This window comes from Ciconia boyciana, chromosome 7 (assembly GCF_034638445.1).
Source record: "Ciconia boyciana chromosome 7, ASM3463844v1, whole genome shotgun sequence".
In the NCBI taxonomy this organism is placed as follows: domain Eukaryota; kingdom Metazoa; phylum Chordata; class Aves; order Ciconiiformes; family Ciconiidae; genus Ciconia; species Ciconia boyciana.
In genome coordinates this window covers 50,347,634-50,369,456 of record NC_132940.1, presented here as the reverse complement: position 1 = coordinate 50,369,456, position 21,823 = coordinate 50,347,634, and the positions used below count along the sequence as shown (strand labels likewise).

Genomic DNA, 21,823 nt, shown 5'->3' with positions numbered 1-21,823 from the left:
TGAAACAGTAGATGGCAGAGTTTGGGGAGCAGCAATTGCAGGAAAAAAATAATATTTAAGTTTTACATGGCACATGCCTAATACAAATGAGATCTTAGATTTTTAGCGGATGAAGTTTATCAGATCTCTACTGAGATTTGTCAACTAAACGTTTCAGAAACCTTAAAAAATTTCTCGATTTTGGCCCATTTTCACAAGGGTGAAAGATGCATGAGTAACAGATGGGTAATTTCCTCTTTCCTCCCCTTAGAAGGGACAAGTGTGAATTTCAAAGTGGTACAGTGAGAAAGTTTTGTAATTATGTGGTTGTACGGTTTCTGTCCAAGATAAGCACAAATGTATTCTCTCTATACTGGTTCTGCAAAATGGCTACATTTAAAAAAAAAATAGAAAAAGTCTTCATGAAAAGTGCAAATGCAACATGGAAATGTAGTCTGAATGGTGTCATTTTGGCAAAGTCACAAACCATGAAAAAACAATGCCCAAATAAAATTAGGGCATTGCCTGGCATGCTGCAGGTATGAGCTAGACTGAAAGACAGGAAACACTCAGGGCAGCAGTTGCGCGAGTGGCCCTGAGAGAGGAGAGTGTGACAAAGCTTGTTCATTCCTACTGCATTTAGGGAAATGGGACTTATGAACATTTGCTGTAAAGACCATTGTATCAAAGAGAAAAATCTAGTCTTGTTATCAGTTTCCTCTTAATGTGTTTGGTACTTTGATGTTCCCTAACTAATTGCTAATTATAATGATCTACATATTCTGAATGTAATATGCATATGTGTATGATATCTGGATTCATAATGAAATTTCAGTACATTTCTGGGGAGACCTAGTGACATTAGAATTTGGATTATGAAAAGGAAGGTTTAAATGTGATTAAAACTTTGAACAAAATAGCATCCCAACAATACATTGAATAAACTGTTATTCACAGTTTTCCCTTAGTAATTTCTCCATTACAAAATCTCACAAAAGTAAAATCATTTTTAAACATACAGCATTTTCATTTTGTATCCCCATTCATTGCATATTTATACTCACTTAAAAGAAATCAAATAGTTCTTCCTTTCTACATTGTTCTACTGATCTGTAGCAAGCACAGCCAGAAATGGTAGTGAGAAAAATGAGAATAATAGAGTGCCTAGCAGGCTACTGTTCTCTGCCTCAGACACACTGGGAAAGGGATATAGCTAGATGAAAATATTCCTGAAGAAAATATTTCAGCCTCCTGGACCATTTAACAGTGTACATTTTCTTTATTACAGTATTTTTATTCCTACAGAGTAATGTTAAAGGTATTTCTGAACCATCATTTTAGGATTTTCACAGCTTTACATTCTCTTTCTAGAGTTAGCAGGACTTAGCCCATAGCTAGGAGAGTGTTTTCATTGCGCGTTGTTAGAGTGAGGTGAATGCAAAAGTTTGTGAGGCAAGACTCCTTCATTCTAGTAATTATGAGGGTAATGAAGCTAGTCAGAATTATTTTCATTTTATTAATAGCTGTGTTTAAGCCTCATAGAACTGCCTGTCTAGGGAAAGTATCTATTTTAAAACTAAGTGGTGGAAATTAGTGCGTTATACTAAATGTTTATCCATAAATCAATGGAGTCCACAAATCCAGAAGGAAAAATTGTCTGTTTGGCTGCCTGTCATTTCTGTGAGATTTTCCACAGTGCATTGGATCTAGGCCACACATAATAGCAGATACCTTAATTTTAAACAAAGGGAGATCTTACTTAAGGCTTTTAATCTTACTGTTGAGGAATAGTTCACGACCAGCTGCCAGTTATACATCCAAAAACTTTAGCGTATGTACTTAGGAATAATGCATTCTTATGAAAGCAAGAACTCCCATCCAATATATTTGGTACAAGGTCTCTTTGATTAAGTGATTTGCAATATATTTAGGGAACTGTGGGGTTTTTTTAGGATTTTATTATCCAGACTATTTTCAAGATTCCAATTATCTTTTAGATTGTTCTTCAAGAGTGGCATGTGTTTATGTAGCACTGCTTAAAGTTGCCTTATCATTTGAAACTCCTGTACCAGGGACAGGGAAATAAAGACTGTACCAACAGTTCTGTGAAAAATATCCCTGAAGATAGAAGTCAGAAATATGGAATGCGTGTGTTCTAGTATTTCTCTTCTTACTATAATCTTTAAGGATAAAAAGAATTTTTACCATTGTGACTGCCTTAGTTTGGGACTGAAATTCTATCCACGTCAACTTCACTGCCTAACTGGTGATTCCTCCTCTCTGTTTTATTTTACCATGAGTGAAATTAAGTCATCCTCCAGAGAAAAGGCTATTTGCAAGTGCCATAATCACCACTGACTTAACACTTGAGCAAAACAATTTCCACAAGGTTCAGCAGCTACATCTCTTTGTTCTCAGCAGCCCCAAGCTGCTGAAATGAACCACTGAGGCTGTGGATAGCCAGCTACAGTTTGGAATGGCTTCAGCCAAAGTAGTCTTTTGCAGCTCCTAGGCAAGGAGAAAAGGTACAAGATGGATGCAAAGCCACCTTTCAACCCATCTGCCATCCTGCCCAAGTCCCATACTCTGTCATACCACACAGTCTGTCTCTAAACACCTCTCTTGTTCATGCTTTGGGCAATTGCTTTTCAGTCGGCATTTGCTCGAGATACAACTCCAAACTCTTTTTTTCACTCTGAAATAAGCCCAGAGCTATTCCTCTTATCACCTCAGAAATTCTCTCCTTAAATAAGTTTTGCTCTAAAGTGACTTAAGTGGAGTATACCTTCCCAACATAGTGCATTTTTCCAGCAGATGATTATTAGTACCTGCGTTGGGACTTGTTGAGTTACACCTTCTTTGTAGAGCACTGCCCAGTAATTTTGTTTTAATGTTCTGTGTCTAACATTAAAGGTATAGCAGTGATTTTTAAAGAACTTCAGACTAGAGAGTGATAAGGCAACAAGCAATAGGTAAGATTACAATTTTAAAATTTCTACCATGGCTTAGATTTTTTTTTTAATAAGCTGTAAAAACCAAAATGTTAGTGTATTATCAGAAAGGTAAATGAGGAGAGCTTCAGGCCTACTTTGCTCCTACAGGAATATTACTACCATTCTCTATGCAAGGCTGACCAGCTTTTGTAGCAAGTGAAGTGCCCTTCCCTAAGGTGAAATTTCATTCTGCTCATTTGCTATATTTGGATCAGGAACAGAGACCTACAATTCAGAATATCCCTAAATCCCCATCCTCAGCTCCAGTATATCAAGAAGACAAAACATGTAACATGTTTTGTTTCTGACATTATTACTGCCAACACTAGAGCATGCAATTCACATCTGGATTTATTTTAGACTTTCTCATGATAACAGCTGCATTTCTTGTCTTCACTTGGATACATTTTAAAAATGAAAATTGCCATGGCAACAGCTGCAACCATTTATTATAAAGCAATAGAAGTGGAACTAATATTTGTGAGAGAAGCTCTGTTATCAGGATAGTATTTCATTCAGACAATGCCAGAGTCATTTTTCCTTAGCCTTTCCATTTAAAAAAACCCCAGAAAATATTTTCAATAATGAAATGTAGGTGGGATTGAACAGCTCAGGAGATTAAAAAGATTTTCTTCTTTAGATTACTGGCTCATCTCAAATCCAGATTAGCAAAAGGCAAAAATTATCATCTGTTTGGTGGGCACATGAAAAAAATTGATAGGGGTACCAAAATTTGAAAAACTCATTCCCATACTAGCTATGTTCTCAACTGAAGCACAGGGACAGCAAGCTGAGTACATTGGGTGTGTCTTCACTGGGGGAAAAAAAGACGTGACCCATCCTTGAAAAGTGCTAATGTCTAATGCAAAGGAAAAATTCATAAGCAGTTTGCAATGCTAACACAAAGCAGTTCAAAATTAACTATCCTTCCCTTAAGATTTTGCTTCACATCACTTGCAACGTACTATGTTACCTGAGATAGTAGTGTACTATTTTCCCTATTAAAATGTGGCTAAAGAGAAGAGTTTTGCACTGACCTCAAGGTCATGTTGTTCCAAGTCAGGACTGAGGTAGGGTCATCCAGTGTATGGTCCAGGTACGTTAGGAATCACATGGCCCATTTTGTTTGCATCCGTTTCCAATATTTCTCGGAGCTTTACACTTTTTTTTTTTTTTTTAAATCTCCATAAGAATGTGGGTAGATCAACAAACTGTACTCCAGATGTTGAAAATGTACATGAAATGTAAAACTCTTTTCCTATTTAAACCCCTTCTGATGATGATAAAACGTGTTTTGCAAGCACAGACTGTACAGGGACCACATACCATGTTGTGGACACATACCAAGGATCACATTTCTTCCTGCTTATTACACATTAGAGAGCCTTAGGAAGGAGTGAGGGAGAACACTGAAATAGAAAAAGCTTTAGACAGACTTTCAGACTCCTTTCACTCTAATTTTTATGGGATTTAATGTAGTTTATCTTCATCAATTGCATTCAGCATCAGGCCCCTCAGTGTACTGCTGTGTTCACAAGTTCCTAAAGATGCTGAAGTTGTGTGAAGGGAGACTGGGGGCTCCTTTCTTAATCTCTTACAGAAAACATTCTGGAAGTGAAAAAGCCTGAGGCTGTTGATAGGCCAGAAATTTCACACAGCACTTTAGTGTTGGCAATAGACTATTCATCCGCTCCAGCAACTACCTGCATCCTCTAGCAGCAGACTTAGCTCTGTCTGGGATATAATATTTTAAACACAAACAGTAGCTTACAGATCTCGTAACAGACCAAGAGTACCTGTACTTCATTGACTACTTACTAAACTCTAGCTTTGTTCTGAACAAAGATTATCATTAGTCCAGCTTCATTAAATTACTTTTGTGTCATGGACAGTTTATTTCAGGGAGGTAACATAGAGGAAAAACAGAAAAAAACCCAAAACTACTTCTGTTGTGCCTGAGAAAAATTTACGAAAGCATGTAGTTCATACGTTATATTTTTAAGAGACTGAGATCTGGTAGAAATCATAACGATATAGTTTCCTTTCAGTTTCTCCTGCTCCCTCACTTAATGCTTTGAATTCTTTGTAGTGTATCACCAGTAGCATGCTCCCAATTCTGCCCTTCCTCTTCGACATTCATAGGTAAGCTTTACATACTGTGTTACACTTAAAACAGGGCAGTTATATAGAACAGTTGAGGCTTGGCAGACCAAGTGGTAAGAATGGGGCTCTTTCCTGTTTTACTGAGAAAGAAGAGAGAAGCAGTGAAAGAACAGGCAATTTGTTTTCCTCAAGATGAGGAGGACTGGGCACTTAGAGCTTCCTCACGCTGTCTCTGGGAGTCTTGAGCTGCCTACGGACAGGTCTCCTGTGAATTTGGAATGCTGTCTGTGAACAGAAATTGGACACACCACCCTTGAATGCATCAGTCTCGGGATCTTCCATAAGCAGAGGCCACAGAAAAGCTCTTTGAATATCAAATAAGAATCTACTGTATATGTTCTTTCATTGATCAGCTAAGCAAGCTGATATAGCCCCTCCATCCTTTCATTTAGATTCATTCAAGGGGATTTCAGAGAAGACTGTAGTCTGTACTGTAGTACTGTTTAACCATGTAACTCTCAGGGAGAAGTTGATTTAAACTCCAGAGGAGGGTGATGTGAGCAGGACTATGCATTTATGAAGGATATTATAGCTGTTATTACAAATGGAAGGCTGCTATTCATCCCTTGGTATTTCACACTGCAGACAGGTGTAGCGAGTTCTGCTACAATGTTATGACAGTGAGTCAAACCCTAAATGAAGGGAGTACTGTCTGGCATAAAGTATACATCATTTTCTGTTATTTGAGTCTTAAGCTTTGCTTCTCCTGACCAAAATCATGAGCTGTGTGATGCTAAGAAAATTATTATTCAGTTAAGAGTTTAGTGCAAACTGTTTCCACTTAATCTCTACTAGTTGCCCATAAGCCATTTCATGGCTAGCCATGCTCCTTGAAATGTTCCTTAAAGTGTTTGGGTCATATTCTACTTTTTTGTGACACCAGTGTAAATCTGGAACAACTGCACTGAATCAGTGGAGTTACTTCAGATACTCATCATTGAACGGTAGTTGGAGGCAGTTTCTCATCGCGAGTGCTCAAGCAGAATGACAGTAAATCATAGTCATTTAGTGGTAATCTGCTGCAGTGTTCTAACATGTATCGCTCAGTGCAGGCAACCATCAGGCTACATCGTTTTATCAACAGGGAGGTAGAATTCAATTGACATAGATAAACGTCACATTTATTTGCAAGAGTGCAGTCACTGTAAAAGATGAGGGTAGTTGAAAGGCCTCATTGTCTCATTGTGGAGTTATCCCAACAATTTTAGTATGAAAGGAGGGTTTAATTAGGAGCGCCCATTGTTCCAGTAATCACCTTCCCCACCTCTTATGGACGCATCAGCCAGTGTCTTGTTAGTGTGCTCTTATGTTTTATTCTTTGCACTCTGTGTGTGTAACTTAAGTCCCATAGTATCATGTTTTGCCACTTTTGTATAAATAAACCTGAGCTGTGGATGGAATTAGGCCTCCAAGAGCACATTAAACTCTTTTACCTATGCTCATAGAACACTTACAATGACACATGAATTCAATTTTTGTCTTTCAAAAGAGATATATCATTTTCACTGAAAATCCTTATTTCAGGGTGTCATCACCCTGGCCTAATGGTAAGGACTTTCACATAAATGGAAGGTTGTGTAAATGTTTCTGATAAATATTTATCAACTCTGCTCTGAGTAACTTTGGAGGCGAGTGGCTCACAAACAAGAAATTGAAGGATAATACAAAGGTGAAGAATGATACAATGAAGAAGAATAATGTTAAGGTGATAGGGTATAAAGATCTAGCCATATATGAAGAACGTAAGTGATGCACACTATTTTATTATTAGAGAAATACAAATCATTAGATCATTTTCCAAGTTCGGATGGTTGGGTCTAGAAGTGAGAGAGCTGGGAGCGGACGATAGCTCTCTTAACTCAGGTATCAGGAGTAGGGAAGCAAAAAGTTCAGGCTCATAGACAAATGTTAGTAATAGCATTAACGCAGATAGCACATCTAATTCCCTTAATGGCACAATACATAAATTTAAATTTTAGGTTCTCTTTTTGGTTTTTACCATTTTCTTTTTGTTCAGGAAACAGTTTTAGCTGACACATATCTTGGGGATTATTGCACTTCTTGGGTGCCTGAAGATGCCTTCACAAAGTATGAGGTACTATTAATCACTGGGTATGCTCTGCCTGGGTTGTTTAATCAGCATGATGCAGCAGATATGGTTCAAATAACATACAGGAATTTATTTCTCTTATCCTCCAGATACCGTCTGGAGAATTTTTTTCCTCATTCATTGTTTCTTGTTAACTCAGAGGGTTGGTGGTTTGATACATCACTGGTTTGTAACTTTTACTGTCATGTTTTCTATGCAGAAAAACTGCATATTTTTTACAGTACTGTTCTAATTTATAAGTTCTATTTTGCACAGGCATAAGCGATTACAGAGAGATGCAAGGCAGAGGAGAAATCCAGCTCTTCATATTAACACAATAATAATTTACTTATATATATCTGTTCCTTGGTGGCTGATTCTCTGTTTCTACTTTCTTCGCACTATATGCATCTTCACAGTTGATGATGCCACTAAGAGCTCCCTAACTGGGAGGACAGACGTCAAGCTGCTCTAGATACACAGGCAGTTTCTCTTTATGCAATGTTTGAAAAGAATGGAAATTAAACACTGAGTTGCATTACTGTTCTGATAGCCAAATGAGAAAGCATCATAGTTGCAGGCACAGAAATCTGTAAATTATGTGCCTTTTGATATGATCAGCTCATAAGTAAGGACAGTCAGACACTGGTAATAGCATAACACAGAATGCAGCACATGCTGTCACAGACGACCCACTATCAGTCATCTGTTTTCTGCTGATGTGCTTCATTCCTCTCAAAGATATGGGACAGGCTTTTTGGAAAAGAGTTGTCACTGGAAAATGACTGTGATATTTTCAAATAGATTTATGAAAATTAGACCTTTAGAAGCAATAGCAGTCATTTAAGTACGAAACATTCCTATACCAAGTCTCAGATAAATGCTAACATATTTTACTATTAAAGCCTTAGTTTTCTTTTACAAAGAATTTTAAGTTCAAGTTGCTGTTCATCAGGATTTCTTTCTGTCAAAGATAAAAATAAGGTAGTATTTGCCTAGAACAAGGTAATGAAAAGTTAAGATACTTGTACAGATACGTTAGGACAGCACATACCATTTCTCAGATGCACAGGGGTAGAGAAGCTCCACACCAGATCAGATATGACTTTAGACTTGAAATTGTTCAGCCTGCAGGCCCATTAGGTCATTACTCATTGTCAAAACTGTCATCTCACATCTCCTTTCTATGTGTCTGTAGTGACTACAGGTCTGTAGTGACCGAGTTCTGATCAGGATCAGAGGGAGGGGGTGTTCCCAGCACCTGTGTCAGCAGGGGCTTGCAGAGGTTTTTCCTGGGCACCAGGATATTGGGTTCAGCCCCATTGGGGTGGGTGAACTACCAGGTCCTTTTAAGGTGAAGGTGGTAGAATTGTCAGGGCAAGTATGGGATCACCGTGATAAAGAGATGGTTTCCAAGGCTCCTTAAGGAGGTAGAGCAGGCTTCCTAAGGGTAATGGCTAGGGAGGCAGAGGAGAGGGAGGGAGAATGACAGATTTTCTGCAGTTCCTGGTGTTTGAGGGTAGATGAGAATGAAGATCTGCATTAGGAAAAGTCTGTCTGGAACAACACAAACTACTCGTCGTTTTCTCTGGCTGTACTGCAAGCTGCTGCCATGTGTCAGCTCAGGCCTAAACACAGAAGAAAACTGAAATAGTTACCAGTGTGGAAAATATTTATCGTTAGCTGCCAAAAGTGACTCCTGATGAGCTACGCTGACTTCTGACTGCCCAAGTTAAGGAACAGAGTCACTCAAATTCTGCAGCTGCTTTGTAATACCACTGACAAACTTAGTAAGCTATCCGGTTACATCAGGTCTGAGGATGCTTTGTGTCACCTAAAAAGGAGCCTAAGTCTATCCGTAGAACTAGCCTATAATATTTTATATTAAGTGAAAATCTAGCAGAGAGCCTGAATTCCTTTTTTATTTTCATGCAGATGTTGCTTTTCTTCATAAATGGGAAAACTTACATTTTCCATAAAGTCTGTGACATCTTTACTTTTCCAGCACGGCTGGTGCTTTGACATCTGCCATCAACTAGCCACTTTGGAACTGATAACAAATCCATTTTGAGAAAGGTTTCCATATACAGTAAAAGCCTTATATACGACAACAGTAAGTGTTAGTTTGGTTTAAAGTAATCGAAACAGAATGTCCTATAATACTTCATAAAGTCTGGAAAAGCCTAGAAAGGAACAAAGGTAAGGACAGAAAAGAGAGGAAGCAAATATGCCATGACACAGAGAAAAAAGAACAGAGTGTAATCCCAGCTAGAAGATGGTTTCTAAAATAACTGCTAGATTTTTTCTAGAATTAAAACCAATAGCACTACTAGCAGTGTGCTGAAACCAGGTTGTGAGTGGAGTAACAACCATGATGTGATGCACTGCCAAGGAAAATGAAGTTTTGGATATCCTGAAAAATGAAGGTTCAAATGCTAGCCACTTGAGCTGTAATTCAGCCACCAGTAACTTTTGGGGTTTTTTTGCATTCCTTATACACATATAAATAGAAAGTTTACTATGTATATTTCTGTGAAATCCATGTTTCTGGAGCCTTAATTCTCTAAACATTTGCAAATACTGTCAGGAATAAATTCCAGGGAGACAGATTTCTTTATACAGAAGGATATACAGAAGAGTCATCTATGTTCTTTTAATGCACCTTCTGTGCATTCATGTTGCTTACTGATCACTGTTTTAAACACCTCTGAAAAATACAGTAAGTTTGTTGTTGTTGGAAATTTTCATCTAGAGGATCTCTGTATATTTGCCTCAAACTACTGTTACAGTTGGCTGCTTTTGCTAGTCCTAAAGCCTTCCTGCACTGGTGTGTCTCTTCTTTGCTCTCCGTTAATTGTCTGCAAGCCCTCTCTGTTTCATATGTGCTTTTGTTGGCTTAGCATACTCACATCCCAATCTTATCTCATTTATTTTCATTTTTATAGTTCATCTACTTACTATTACTGTGTGAGGAGCTGTTTTATGAGGAAGCCGGGAAGGCTTTACCAACCTAAAACTTGCCAAGAGAAGGTGTAGGTGTCTGGTGCTATGCATGCGATTTCACATCTAGCTTCTAGTTCAAACGCTTACATTGTGAGAAAATTACAGTTCTGTCTTTTCGGCTTTCTTCCAATACTTTTAGTAAAACTCTATAGTTAAAAAGTTGTGTGGGAACAGAAATTGTTCAGTTCAATCCACTCCTCTGAAAGCTCCAAGTTTTCTAACACAGTATAGTGACCTACCTTTTTCTGTATAAGTATAATGTCAGGAAAAAATAACCTTTCCCTCTTAAAAACAACCTTGAACTCTAGAATTATTTTTTTTCCTGGCCTATTTTATTTTTCTTAATTAGCAGCTGATGAAATCACCATGTAGTTCTATAATTATTTATCACCTAAGGGAGATCCCACTTCATTCAGTGAAGGTATTTTAAGGAATATCTGACCGTCCTGTATTTCTTTTTTTTTTTTTAGATTGTTCCTGATTCTCTTCTGTGCAGTATTATGCAGTACATGATAGTGCGCCAAGTAGGAAGGAGGCCACTGGGCAAGAGGAAGCCCTTTGACTTAGCAAATGGAAAGAAATCTTCCTCTCTAAAGATAATAAACTGTTTGTTTTCATGTTGGTCAAATAGACAGAAGCAGGAAGAAAGGAATAAAATAGTTTGTTTACTGGTTATTTCTAATCATTGATTCCACATCATTCTATTGGAAATTTTCTGCTGTTTCCGCACATTTTCCTTCTGATGCTTGAGTGTATTTTCTTCAGCATATTGCCTTTTTCTAAAATTCTTCTGATACATGTGTTGCATCACTTTGGCTTATATCAAAACCAAGGATCTTTGTGCTGTTCCGCTAGTTACAACTGATTAACATCTCTTTATTTGATGCTGCCACACTAGCCCTAGGCACATCAGGCCTTGACAGGAACAAAAGGTAGGATACAATATTTAACCTCACCTACAGATTTTTCCTCAAAAAACTTCTATGACTTAGTTAAAAATCTTTTCTCTAGTCCTAAACGCTTTCAGGGTTTTTTTTAAAGGAAAATACATAGTGCTACCTTCACAGGCTGGGAAAATTTACAGGAAGAAAAGGATCTTATGAATAAATGAGATCTTCCTAGAGAATAACTGAAGATGTAAAAAGTGATCAATTAAGACGTAACTGGAAACATGACTGTACTCCTTCTATTGCAATAGCACTTCTGCTTGTCATGGAGACCTTTAGTATTATATCTGCATGTAAGTCCATAGAAAGAAACTTTCTTTGTCATGCTGAGCTTTCATCCTAAAATGATCTTAACAGATGAGGGGAGGGAAGAAGCAGAATGATCAGCGTGGTACAACTGGCACAAACTGTTAATCCTTCTTTCTGTTTCAAGCAAAAGCCACCATCTTTTCCAAGGTCTGTTCCAACCTATACGATTCTGTGATTCTGATCTTAGCTTGCAATTTATTGTATAAATAAATATTGCCTGTATTTCCTTTTTGAAAGCTGTGAAAGCACTTGACCCTGTCCATTGTTATTTGGTCAAGGAAGCACAGAAGAACTGGAAAGAAAAAGGGATCTGTTAAACAGTTTTCTAATATAGAAAGTGCTGGCTAATCCTTATAAGAACCAGCAAGGAAACTAAGTATTATTCTTAACTCCAACCTGAAGGAGAGGCAGAGGTTACCAACCTTACATATAGAGAGATAGTAGGGACTGGGGCAGGTGTTTGTGAGATATGTCTATCAAGCATTCAGTAAGGGCCCAACAAAAATTTTCTATTCCTATCCCTCCACTCTGTCTCATTATGGGTGGTAGATAAAGCATATCTTTGCCATTAGTTCTGTTCATTTATCAATCTCTGAAAAGAGTTTTCTACTGCATTTATTTTCAGGATTTGCTTAATCCACCTCTGATACAAATTTACAGAAATAAACCCATTTTTTTCTTATACTAGTTCAACAATTAGAAAGCCTCTAATATTTAAAAACTAGACACACTTTCAAATTTAGCATCAAACTCTCACACACTGCTTGTTAATGAACTGCAATCAACCCCTTTTGTATCAGGCACAGAAAGCAGATAGCAGAAATGGCAAGTCATGCCAGCATATTTCTTGAATTGCTCTCTGAGGAAAAGGAAGAAGAGTAGAGGCGCTGTCAGTTTAATTATGGTTCTCTCCAGTGTTAAACTTTGCAATTCTGTTTTTAAGTCAAAAAATTGGCTTGGCAGGAAGTACTGGAATAAACAGGATAAAATCCTGTTCTGTTGAAATACAGCTTATAGAAAAAATTATCAGGTAAATTACTATGTATTTTAGATGCTTGAAAGAGTTAAAAGCTAGTGTTAAAGAAGAAACATATTCAGAAAAAGAAATAATAGCTCTAGTACAGAATAATGCAAAATGAAAAATAGAGCTCTGAGCTGCAGGGAAACCTGAGTTCTAGAAAGATTTAGACCAGAAACCACAGTTAGCATCATAAGCATATGTTGTGTTATGGTGCTTTTAAAAAATCATGGGGTTTGGGGGGCATATTGAGTAGAAAAATTTCCCAGTTAGAATGAGTCACTCCACATTTGCTCCTGAAATAACTACGTTAAGAATAGGATGCTTTCTTCTAGTTTTCTCCATACCTGAAAGATGTTGGTAAATTGGAAGGCAAACTGTAACCCTAACTGTTCTTAACAAAGTCAACTTTTCTTGCCTTAAGGCTAACGTACATAATAAAATCATAGAATTATAGGATGCTTTGAATTGGAAGGGACCTTTACAGGCCATCTAGGCCACCCCCCGCAAGAGCAGGGACATCTTTAACTAGATCAGGTTGCCCATCCAACCTGACCTTGAATGTTTCCAGGGATGGGGCTTCCACTACCTCTCTGGGCAACCTGTTCCAGTGCCTCACCACCCTCATTGTAAAAAATTTCTTTCTTAAATCCAGTCAAAATCTGCCCTCCCTTAGTTTAAAACCATTGCTCCTTGTCCTGTCACAACAGGCCTTGCTAAAAGTCTGTCCCCATCTTTCCTATAGGCCCCCTTTAAGTACTGGAAGGCTGCTATAAGGTCTCCCCGCAGCCTTCTCTCCTCCAGGCTGAACAACCCCAACTCTCTCAGCCTGTCCTCGTAGGAGAGGGGCTCCAGCCCTCGGATCATTTTCGTGGCCCTCCTCTGGACCCGCTCCAACAGCTCCATGTCCTTCTTGTGCTGAGGGCTCCAGAGCTGGACTCAGTACTCCAGGTGAGGTCTCACCAGAGCAGAGTAGAGGGGCAGAATCACCTCCCTCGACCTGCTGGCCACGCTTCTTTTGATGCAGCCCAGGATACGGTTGGCCTTCTGGGCTGCGAGTGCACATTGTCAGCTCACATCCAGCTTTTCGTCCATCAGTATCCCCAAGCCAGTTGGGGGTACTGATGGATGAAAAGTCCATCAGTACCCCCATAAAAAGTCAGTTAATGGCTATAGCTTACATTTGACTACTAAACTTTCACTCCACGTCAAGGTTTTTTTGTTTTACTTTTTATTACTGAGCATCCCTTCTGTGGGCTCTGCCCACGGAATATAACAGAACAATTTTCCTTGATTTTAGGGTGTAATCAGGTTGGCCTCTTTGAACTCACCCCTCAATGCTTGCAGCAGCACCAGTGGCACAAAAGATCATTTCCTGATTTATAATTCACTAAGCAATACAGAACAGCAGCTGCAGTCTCTGTAAACTTATTTGGGGCAAATATCAGAGAAACAAGTGGCTGCTTTGCTGTCAAGACATGCCTAAAAGTTCTAGATCTAACAGTTCTGGTTACACTACCAAATAGTTTCAACCTTAAAAAACTAACTAAACCGAAGCCCTCCCTAAGTATACAAAACACACTTAGTAAATTAGACTATAAACATACAGTATCACAGCTGATAGGATTTCCTTCGATAGAAGTATTCCGTCAGTTTAGAGAATGTATCTATGGCTTAATATAGTATGGGATCTAAAACAATAAATTTTGAGTAGGCCAGAGATGACAAACATTTCAAGAATCATCTGAAGGCAAGAGAAGCAAAGAATTATAACTGACCCCTCTCTTAAGAGCCACAGTTGAAAGAGGACTGAAAATTTAGATAGCAACATGTTGTCGATTAGCATTTCCTCTGGGAACAATATCTTGTGTACTTATATAATAGCACTTTCCACTACAAATCATCTCACTAGTTTTGTGGTGGTGCTAATCAGTGTAACTGGAGATTCAAGATTTTGGTGCTTAGTAATTTCTGTTACAGTGGGTAAGTATTCACCACTTGTATTTAGTGGTGCTCTACCATATGCCTTTAGAATCCTTGTGCCTTTTTTCCAGACTGAAAGCATAAGTTCTGATTTCACATGTCGTCATGTTATTTGGAGATTCCTAAATGAATGCAACTGTTTAGAAAATCCTCCATACAGAGCTTCATCTGTAAGCCTCATCTCCAGATGGAAGACATCAGACTGCAGGGATCACGTTCTTAATATGCAAGAGCTTAAAATATTCAAAACATTTTAGAAATTCTAAATTTTTAATGCTTAAAAGACCAATCATTTTCCAGCAATCCAGCAAGCTGCTTTCCGGAATCCAATGCCAAGCTCAGCACATTTTCTTTGACAATGAACATAAAAGACCTACAATACTGAAAGCAACAGAACCACAAAGATCTAAAATGTTGCTTAATTAGTGTTTGGGAGGCTTAGGGCTATTTTGTATCTGTTAAATTTAATGTTTCAATTAGAAAAAAGGCATATGTACTTGGCGTTACTAGCATTCTGGGCAGTAACTGACTAGTGGCAAATAACAATCCTGAAACTCTCAAAAATGCTCTAGTGCACAGCCTTCCCTTTGGTGGCATCATTTCCCATTCAAGAATACTCTTGATGGCTGTACTTAGGGGTGGGATACAGGAGATGAGCTTTGACAACCGCAGAAGTTTCTTTCCATGGGACAACATTCGTTCTGTCCACAAGGTTTCCTGTTGTTGAGCTCTTGATACGCTTTCAGCTCTATTTATGAAGGGTTACACCAAGAAGGGAACTACTAGGTGGTTTATGACAAGATTGCTGCTGCAGATTTGGTACCTACTGTGATTTGTGTCACCCATTAGAGCCTCAGCCATAAAGCTGCACTTTTTATCAAGAATATTTGTGAATGTATAACTGCTCTGAAGACATATGGCTAATAAATAATTCAAAGTTATCTATCTTCCCTGCAGTTTTCTTATACACCTACCACCTTTTAATGTTTAGTTGGCCTGGAAACAATATTCTTTATGGCACTTCTAGTATAAAAATGTTTACTGACTGGCAGTAGACTATTGATTGCTAGTATGATACCTTGAAAATAAACCGTTTCCCCCCCATAGTCTCCATCTGCTTTGCTCTCCCATCTGCTGTCAGCCCAGAGAAGCCTTGTTTTGCATTTTGAATCCCTAAAAATGTCTATTTTCAATTATTGATTCCAATATCATAACAATGTGATTGAATTCATTATTCCTTTTTCTCTCCCTCTCCCCCATCCCTTTGTTGTCTTTTCAGCTCTATATCCATTTACAGTCCTAAGGAGAATCCTAATGCATTTGATGCTGCTGCTTTCTTCCAGTCAGTGGGAAATTTCCTGGGGATCTTTGCTGGATCATTTGTCATGGGATCCTCTTATGCTGTTGTCACAGCTTTAATATCCTTTATGGTTTGCTTTCAGAGAGAAAACCTATATATGTTGGAGAAAATGTGTGATATCTGAGACGGACCATCTTTAGTTTGAGCCCGAACCTTTTCACTGTTGATTCAAGACTTCGCAAACAGTCGAATCATAAATTTACAGGAAATTTCACTTGTCAGAATCCACAAAAAACTTAATATGCAAATATCTTTTCAACATTAGGCAAGACTCTGGTCTTTATTTTACTATTTGTAAATAATTACATTTTTAGGAAAGTGTTTTGAGGTATTTTGAGGTTAAAACATTAATTTATGAACTGCAGCAACTTATTTATGAACTACAGACTAGCAGCAATTATACAAAAATACAAAGCAAACACTAGACTACAAATCAAGTCAGTCAGTTTACCTAAACTAGAAATAAAAGGCATATCTGTTGCCCTGCATTTTTTCTTGTGTTTTACAATTCTTCATGTAAAATACTATCGTAGGAAGAGCAGCAATTTTCATCTTTCTTGCATTAATGCAAATGTAAACAAATACCAGTTTGTTTACAAAACTGGACAAAATTACTTTATTTTCCCTTTTTCTGGGAAAAGAATATAAAATGCAACCAATTAGGCATAGTTAAAAAAACACAAAAGTACTTGAAATAGCCAACTTGTAGAATTCACCTGTTTAAAACCCGTGCTGGATTTTCCTCTTTGTTTGAGATAATTTAGAAGCTGTGCAGTTTTTCCTGAATTCAACTTGTATAGATGAGTATGGTGGGGGAGCTTGCTTTCTTTCAGCCTTTATCAGGTTGGGGGCAATTTTAGCTTACAAAACAGTTGGTTTTTTATTTTTCCTTAGTAATTTTTTAGCACTTGACAAAATTTACAAAGCTGTGTGAGTTCCCTATGTTGGAGACAGGTCTGTTTTTCCTCCTATCCTGGAGTGCCTTCTTATCAGCAGAAGCTGCTGGTCTTACAGGTAAGTGTTGCATTTTATTGAATAAAAGCAGTATTATAATATGCCTCCAGTGGGGGAAAATGGCATGTTTATTTTGGGCATGGCATCATATATAAAGCTTTTAAAAGTCAGTTGCTATATTGGCGATGGTTTCATCTTTAAGAATAAATCTGTAGAGACATTGAATAGTTCTTCCAGACAAAGACTTATTAGATCAGGCTAAAGTCCTCAGTCTTTCTTCCCTATTAGTCCCACTATTAATCCCAGTATTTTCTGCCCAGCTATCGGACCAAAGATGACGGTAAGTATGAGGAAGCAAATGCACAGTGCCATGTGACTGTCAGAGACTGCGTGCTCCTCTGCATGCACTGCATGTCCTGGTCCTTCCTCCTTTTTCCCGACTGTCAATGACTAAACAGAGGACAGGGACATCCTCAGCATTGCCAGTGGGTTGCAGCCACCTCTGGATTTAAAAAAAATATTTCATCTTGTTCAGTGCAGCTCCTTAAACACCTTTTGCAACAGGAGAGGTACAGTCATGTCCCAGTGACAGGTAGAAAGACATGCGATCTGATTGGTTTTTTGTTAACGCCGAGAAAGGAATTGTGCAGTCACAGTCACAGCCAAGTGCATACTCAGGACTGCTTTTTACAACATAGAGAGTCCACAGAAGTTCAGGCAAAAATTGTAAATGGATAGAGTTTACCTAGACAGCAACCTATTGTATAGTGTGATTTTAAAGAACAAAGTTTGCAAGAGCCCCATTGTTTTAATGTCCTTGATGCTGTCACCTCTGAAATCTAGTGCTCTAATTAATATCAGGGAAAGTCAGGGGAAGAAAACCACTTAATGGAGTGTTAATGCAGCCCACTCTTTTGTTTGCAAAATTGTTCAAAGCCTTTTGAAGTCAACAGTTATATTTTTACTGACTTCTATGGAGCCAGCATGTTACTTTTTAAATATTAGCCACACAATCAAACTATTTCAGAATGGATATTAACATCTGCATCTTCTCACATCTTTGCCATATTAAATATACAATTTTGCATCCTGCTTATTACCAGAATCTTCAGGCCAATTAATAAAAAGAGGGGCACATGAACTGAACAAAAGGGTGGTATTTCATTACATGGAGAAAAGTAGATACCAGCTGGAATAAAAGTCTATTTTGTGTCTTTATGCTTAACAGCTCTTAAAAATGTGACATGATTACTACATAAAAATGGAAGCAAAGAAGGATGATTGTTAATCACTTGCCTCCTACTGGAGGTAATTTCCTAATCCAATGACTTCCAAGGAAAGACTGTTTTAAAATACATTCCTAGCTGAGAACAAGGATGCTATGTTTCAGCAAATGCACAACTGATGTTATACATTATACCCAAAAAGTGGATTTGTAAGGGAAACACTAATATTTTTCAAAGCCTCAGGTGCTGCACCAAAGGTAATTTCCATTCCTTGGGCATAGGAATAGACTGTATGTCCAGATGAAAAATAATTGGCATATGTCTTTTTTGCATACTGCAAATGTGATGACAGTCAGCACAGTCTCTCCTGGTAGTAACTCTGAAGAGCGTTTCATTTCTCTTTTCTTTTGCAATATATAAAATATCTGAAATAAAAGACTTAATTATTGAACACCACAGATGGTTTTTATGGTAGCCATGGTAAGGAATTTTAAATGGACAGAGGGAGAGCCACAGAAAGAGAGTGGAACCAAAGTAAAGTTCCAATTTAAGGGGAAAAATAGAAATTTGGGGGGAAATTTAGCTATTTCTTATAAATAAAGGGATTGAGATAGGCATATAAAAGAGAATTGCTCTGCCAACACACAAATTCCAAGGAAAACACACCAAGCCCTTTTAGGTCTGTCACTAGCCTTTTTTTCATGGGTGTGTTCTGAGTTTCAGGCGGAAATTGTTTAATCACACTGTTGTGAGGAGGCAAAGTTTAATCTTGAAAGTTTCATCAGTTGAGTCTTTGTCATTTGGTTTCTGTGAAAGGCTTTTGTCAGAAGCTGTTAGGATGGAAAAAGCTCATGGAGCCTTTCTTGTAGCTTCAGAAGTTCAAAGCTGTGTTTTGTAAATGCATTGACTTTATTACTACTGTGCTAACATTACACTTTAGAGTGGATATTTTTAGTTGTCTGATTTAACCAGTTTTGATGTTGCTTTCATCTTCTCAGTCTCATCTGAAATAGCTCCAACTCCTCTCCTTTCATAATGTGACTTTTAACTTCCAGTTCATCAGGAGAATTACTGTATTGGTTAAGAAATTTTCAGCTGACTTAGGTTCTGTTGGAGGTATAGATTTTAGAGGTGGCTCTGATTTCTCATACCCATGCTAAGGAAATCTGTGTAAAATGCAGTTATTGCGTGCAGTCTCCCACATGGGTATGTTATGTACAAAGCACCTGTTGCAGAAGGCATGGGGACCCCAGGGGAAAGCCAGTCATCCTTCAGAACACACTCAGCTCTTAATCCATACTTTATCATTTCCGATCTTTTCCAGCTTACTTGCTTTGCCCTTTGTCTTACTTAATGCATACATCATGTGGTTTTACAGTCAAGTGTGTCTATCCTCGAAAGCAATCATTAGAATTAAGAGAGCATCATAACCATGCAATGACACTGCTGGTCCACTCCATTCAATGAACTAAATTCCTAGTTTGAAGTCTTTGACTTTAGCAGACTTGCTTCAAAAATTAACTTGATCCATTGTACATTTACGCCTATATTCGTCTTCATTTTCCATGGATATTGTGTTTCCTCTGTTCATTCCTTCTAAATGAACTTCAAAGGATTAACACTAGACATCAGTATTTCCCTGTAGCTATTAAGTAATGTAATTGCAAAATAATTTTATTCTTATAATGCTTTCCACACTAGTTCTTCAATCACTAAGAGCCTTTTGAAGTCTAATATTGAAGTATGTCATAATGTATAAATAACGGGCTATACTGTTTTTTGTGTAGGTATAGTAGGTGATAGAGCTCACTTGTTTTACTTGCAGATTTTTTAAATAAAATGTGAACGGAGAGTAGTACAGGTCAACATTTTAGAAAATATTTTATTCCTTTACCTCAAGATATCCCATGATATCACATACAATATATGGGCCTGACCCTGGTTGCAAAATGGGTGTGATCAAACCAGCAAATCAAAATAAAATCTGGGATGACTACACAATTATTGTTATACTGATAACTGTAAATTATAAATTAACGTTATGGTTGTTAATTTTATAGCTATATCATCAAGCTGTGACATATGCATGATAAATTGATTCTTATACAGTAGAATCTAATTTGTGTGCACTTTCTGATTTGCCCTGAAGTATATCATTCCTGACTGCTGAGCAAAGTTGTAATAACAGAGTGCTATAAGTAAAGTCAGTGTTAATATAGTTGCTTTCATTTTCAAACTTCATTACAGACTATTTACTAGTAGGCTATGAAAAAAATCATAATTTAAATTAAACACTTGTCAAAATAAATGAGGAAAGTACATCTTGCATTTATTAATTGCTTGTTCTCTTGCTTTATAATTAACAGAATTTGCTAACTTTTAACTGATCACTCAGTCATTAGTCTGTGAAAGATTCCATGATGTACGTGGGCATTTAATGTTCACCTCAGTTAGAACCTATCTACAGCTGTTTGAACTAAGTAGATATTCAAATAAAAAGAGATTAATATACCTGCAAAAATGCACTCAACTATATGTATGTGAGTTTATTTACTTTTATGTATTCAATGAATGCATACCTCAAAGTCATATAGAAATTATCAGTGTAAAAGCATCAAAATTATGGCCAACTGCCTCTGATTTTACATGCCAAAGACCTGTGCTATGAAGCTAAGAAAGATAATAAATCTTGAAAGAAAAAATGTTGTAGGGGATCATCTTTGTTCCTATACTGTTTTTCAAAGCCCAGTCCAAAATGATTGTTTTCTGATCATTATAAAGGAAATAGCTTGTGATAATAAATTACTGCTGCTTCCTCACCCTCAGCAATTCTTGTCTGAACATTTTGTGATATGTCTGACACCTGCCTTCTTATTCAGGGGCTCATAGGAGAGCCCAGTCTACTTAGCGAGAAAGCTTTTCCTCCAAAAATAAATAAGCAGCTTATTATGACTGATGTACCCAGGACAAGTCCAAAGATCTGGTCTCTCACTGGGGCAGTTTTGTGCTACCTTTGTATTTAGGACATAGCAAGAACAAATGCCACCAACTTCCATTTCCTTTAGTACTGCTGACAAAGTGCAGTTGTTCTCGTGGCTGCTCCTGTCTGTTTACTGTAGTTTGTGTTGGATCCATCATCTACCTCATTGTTTTTTTTAAATGTTGTGATGAGTTCTTCTTCTTCTTGTATCACTCTCAGAAGGGATCTATCAAAACATTTCTGTCTGCAGTTCTGAGCACTGTGAGCACAATGCAGGTTGGTACCTGATTGGCTTTAGTTCACTGGGCTGACATTATTCCATAAAAGGAAGTTATTCTAGGCTTGAAATTCTCAACTTGGTGGTTTTCTTTCCTTTATTCATAAGTAATGTGCCATGTTGTGTCATACAGAGAAGTAGGTAGACACCTCCCAGTAATGAGGGAGAAGAGATAGCTTGGCTTCTAGGTCAAAAGGAAACAGACCTCAGCTCTCTTAAGCTGTAGTTTTGCCACTCCTAGGAAGAAAGGATGAAATTTGGGTCTAATTAGGAAAGCAGGCTCTTCATAGATAAGATGGCATTTGCAGTGCTGTGCAGAGATAGAAGACAACTGGGCAAGTTTGCCACAAATTACTAATCCATTACGTGCCTGTAGGACTTCAGAGATGGCTCTGGGTGATCTATGTGGTATTCTAAGATGGGGAATGTCAGGTGGATCCTGTACTTTAGAGGATGCTCTAGACATACTTTGCTGACATATAAGCTAGATGCAATACTCTGCAGTTTCAGTTATTCCATTCGCCCTTTCAACAGCATAACTT

The 21,823-nt window shown here is 37.8% G+C and overlaps 1 protein-coding gene across 4 annotated transcripts in view; it reads left to right on the top strand.

Annotated features, from left to right (window-relative positions):
• The window catches only part of SLC9A9 (solute carrier family 9 member A9), a 254,648-nt gene that overhangs the window by 106,066 nt on the left and 126,759 nt on the right, over positions 1–21,823 (top strand). For all 4 annotated transcript variants that reach the window (XR_012043292.1, XM_072866766.1, XM_072866763.1 and 1 more), the window contains 2 exons: positions 15,764–15,902; positions 16,753–16,858. Coding sequence is in view for 3 of the 4 variants with exons in the window: in XM_072866766.1 (XP_072722867.1) it covers positions 15,764–15,902; positions 16,753–16,858 (245 nt within the window). In the remaining variant the exon portion in view is untranslated. The remainder of the gene's footprint in view (positions 1–15,763; positions 15,903–16,752; positions 16,859–21,823) is intronic.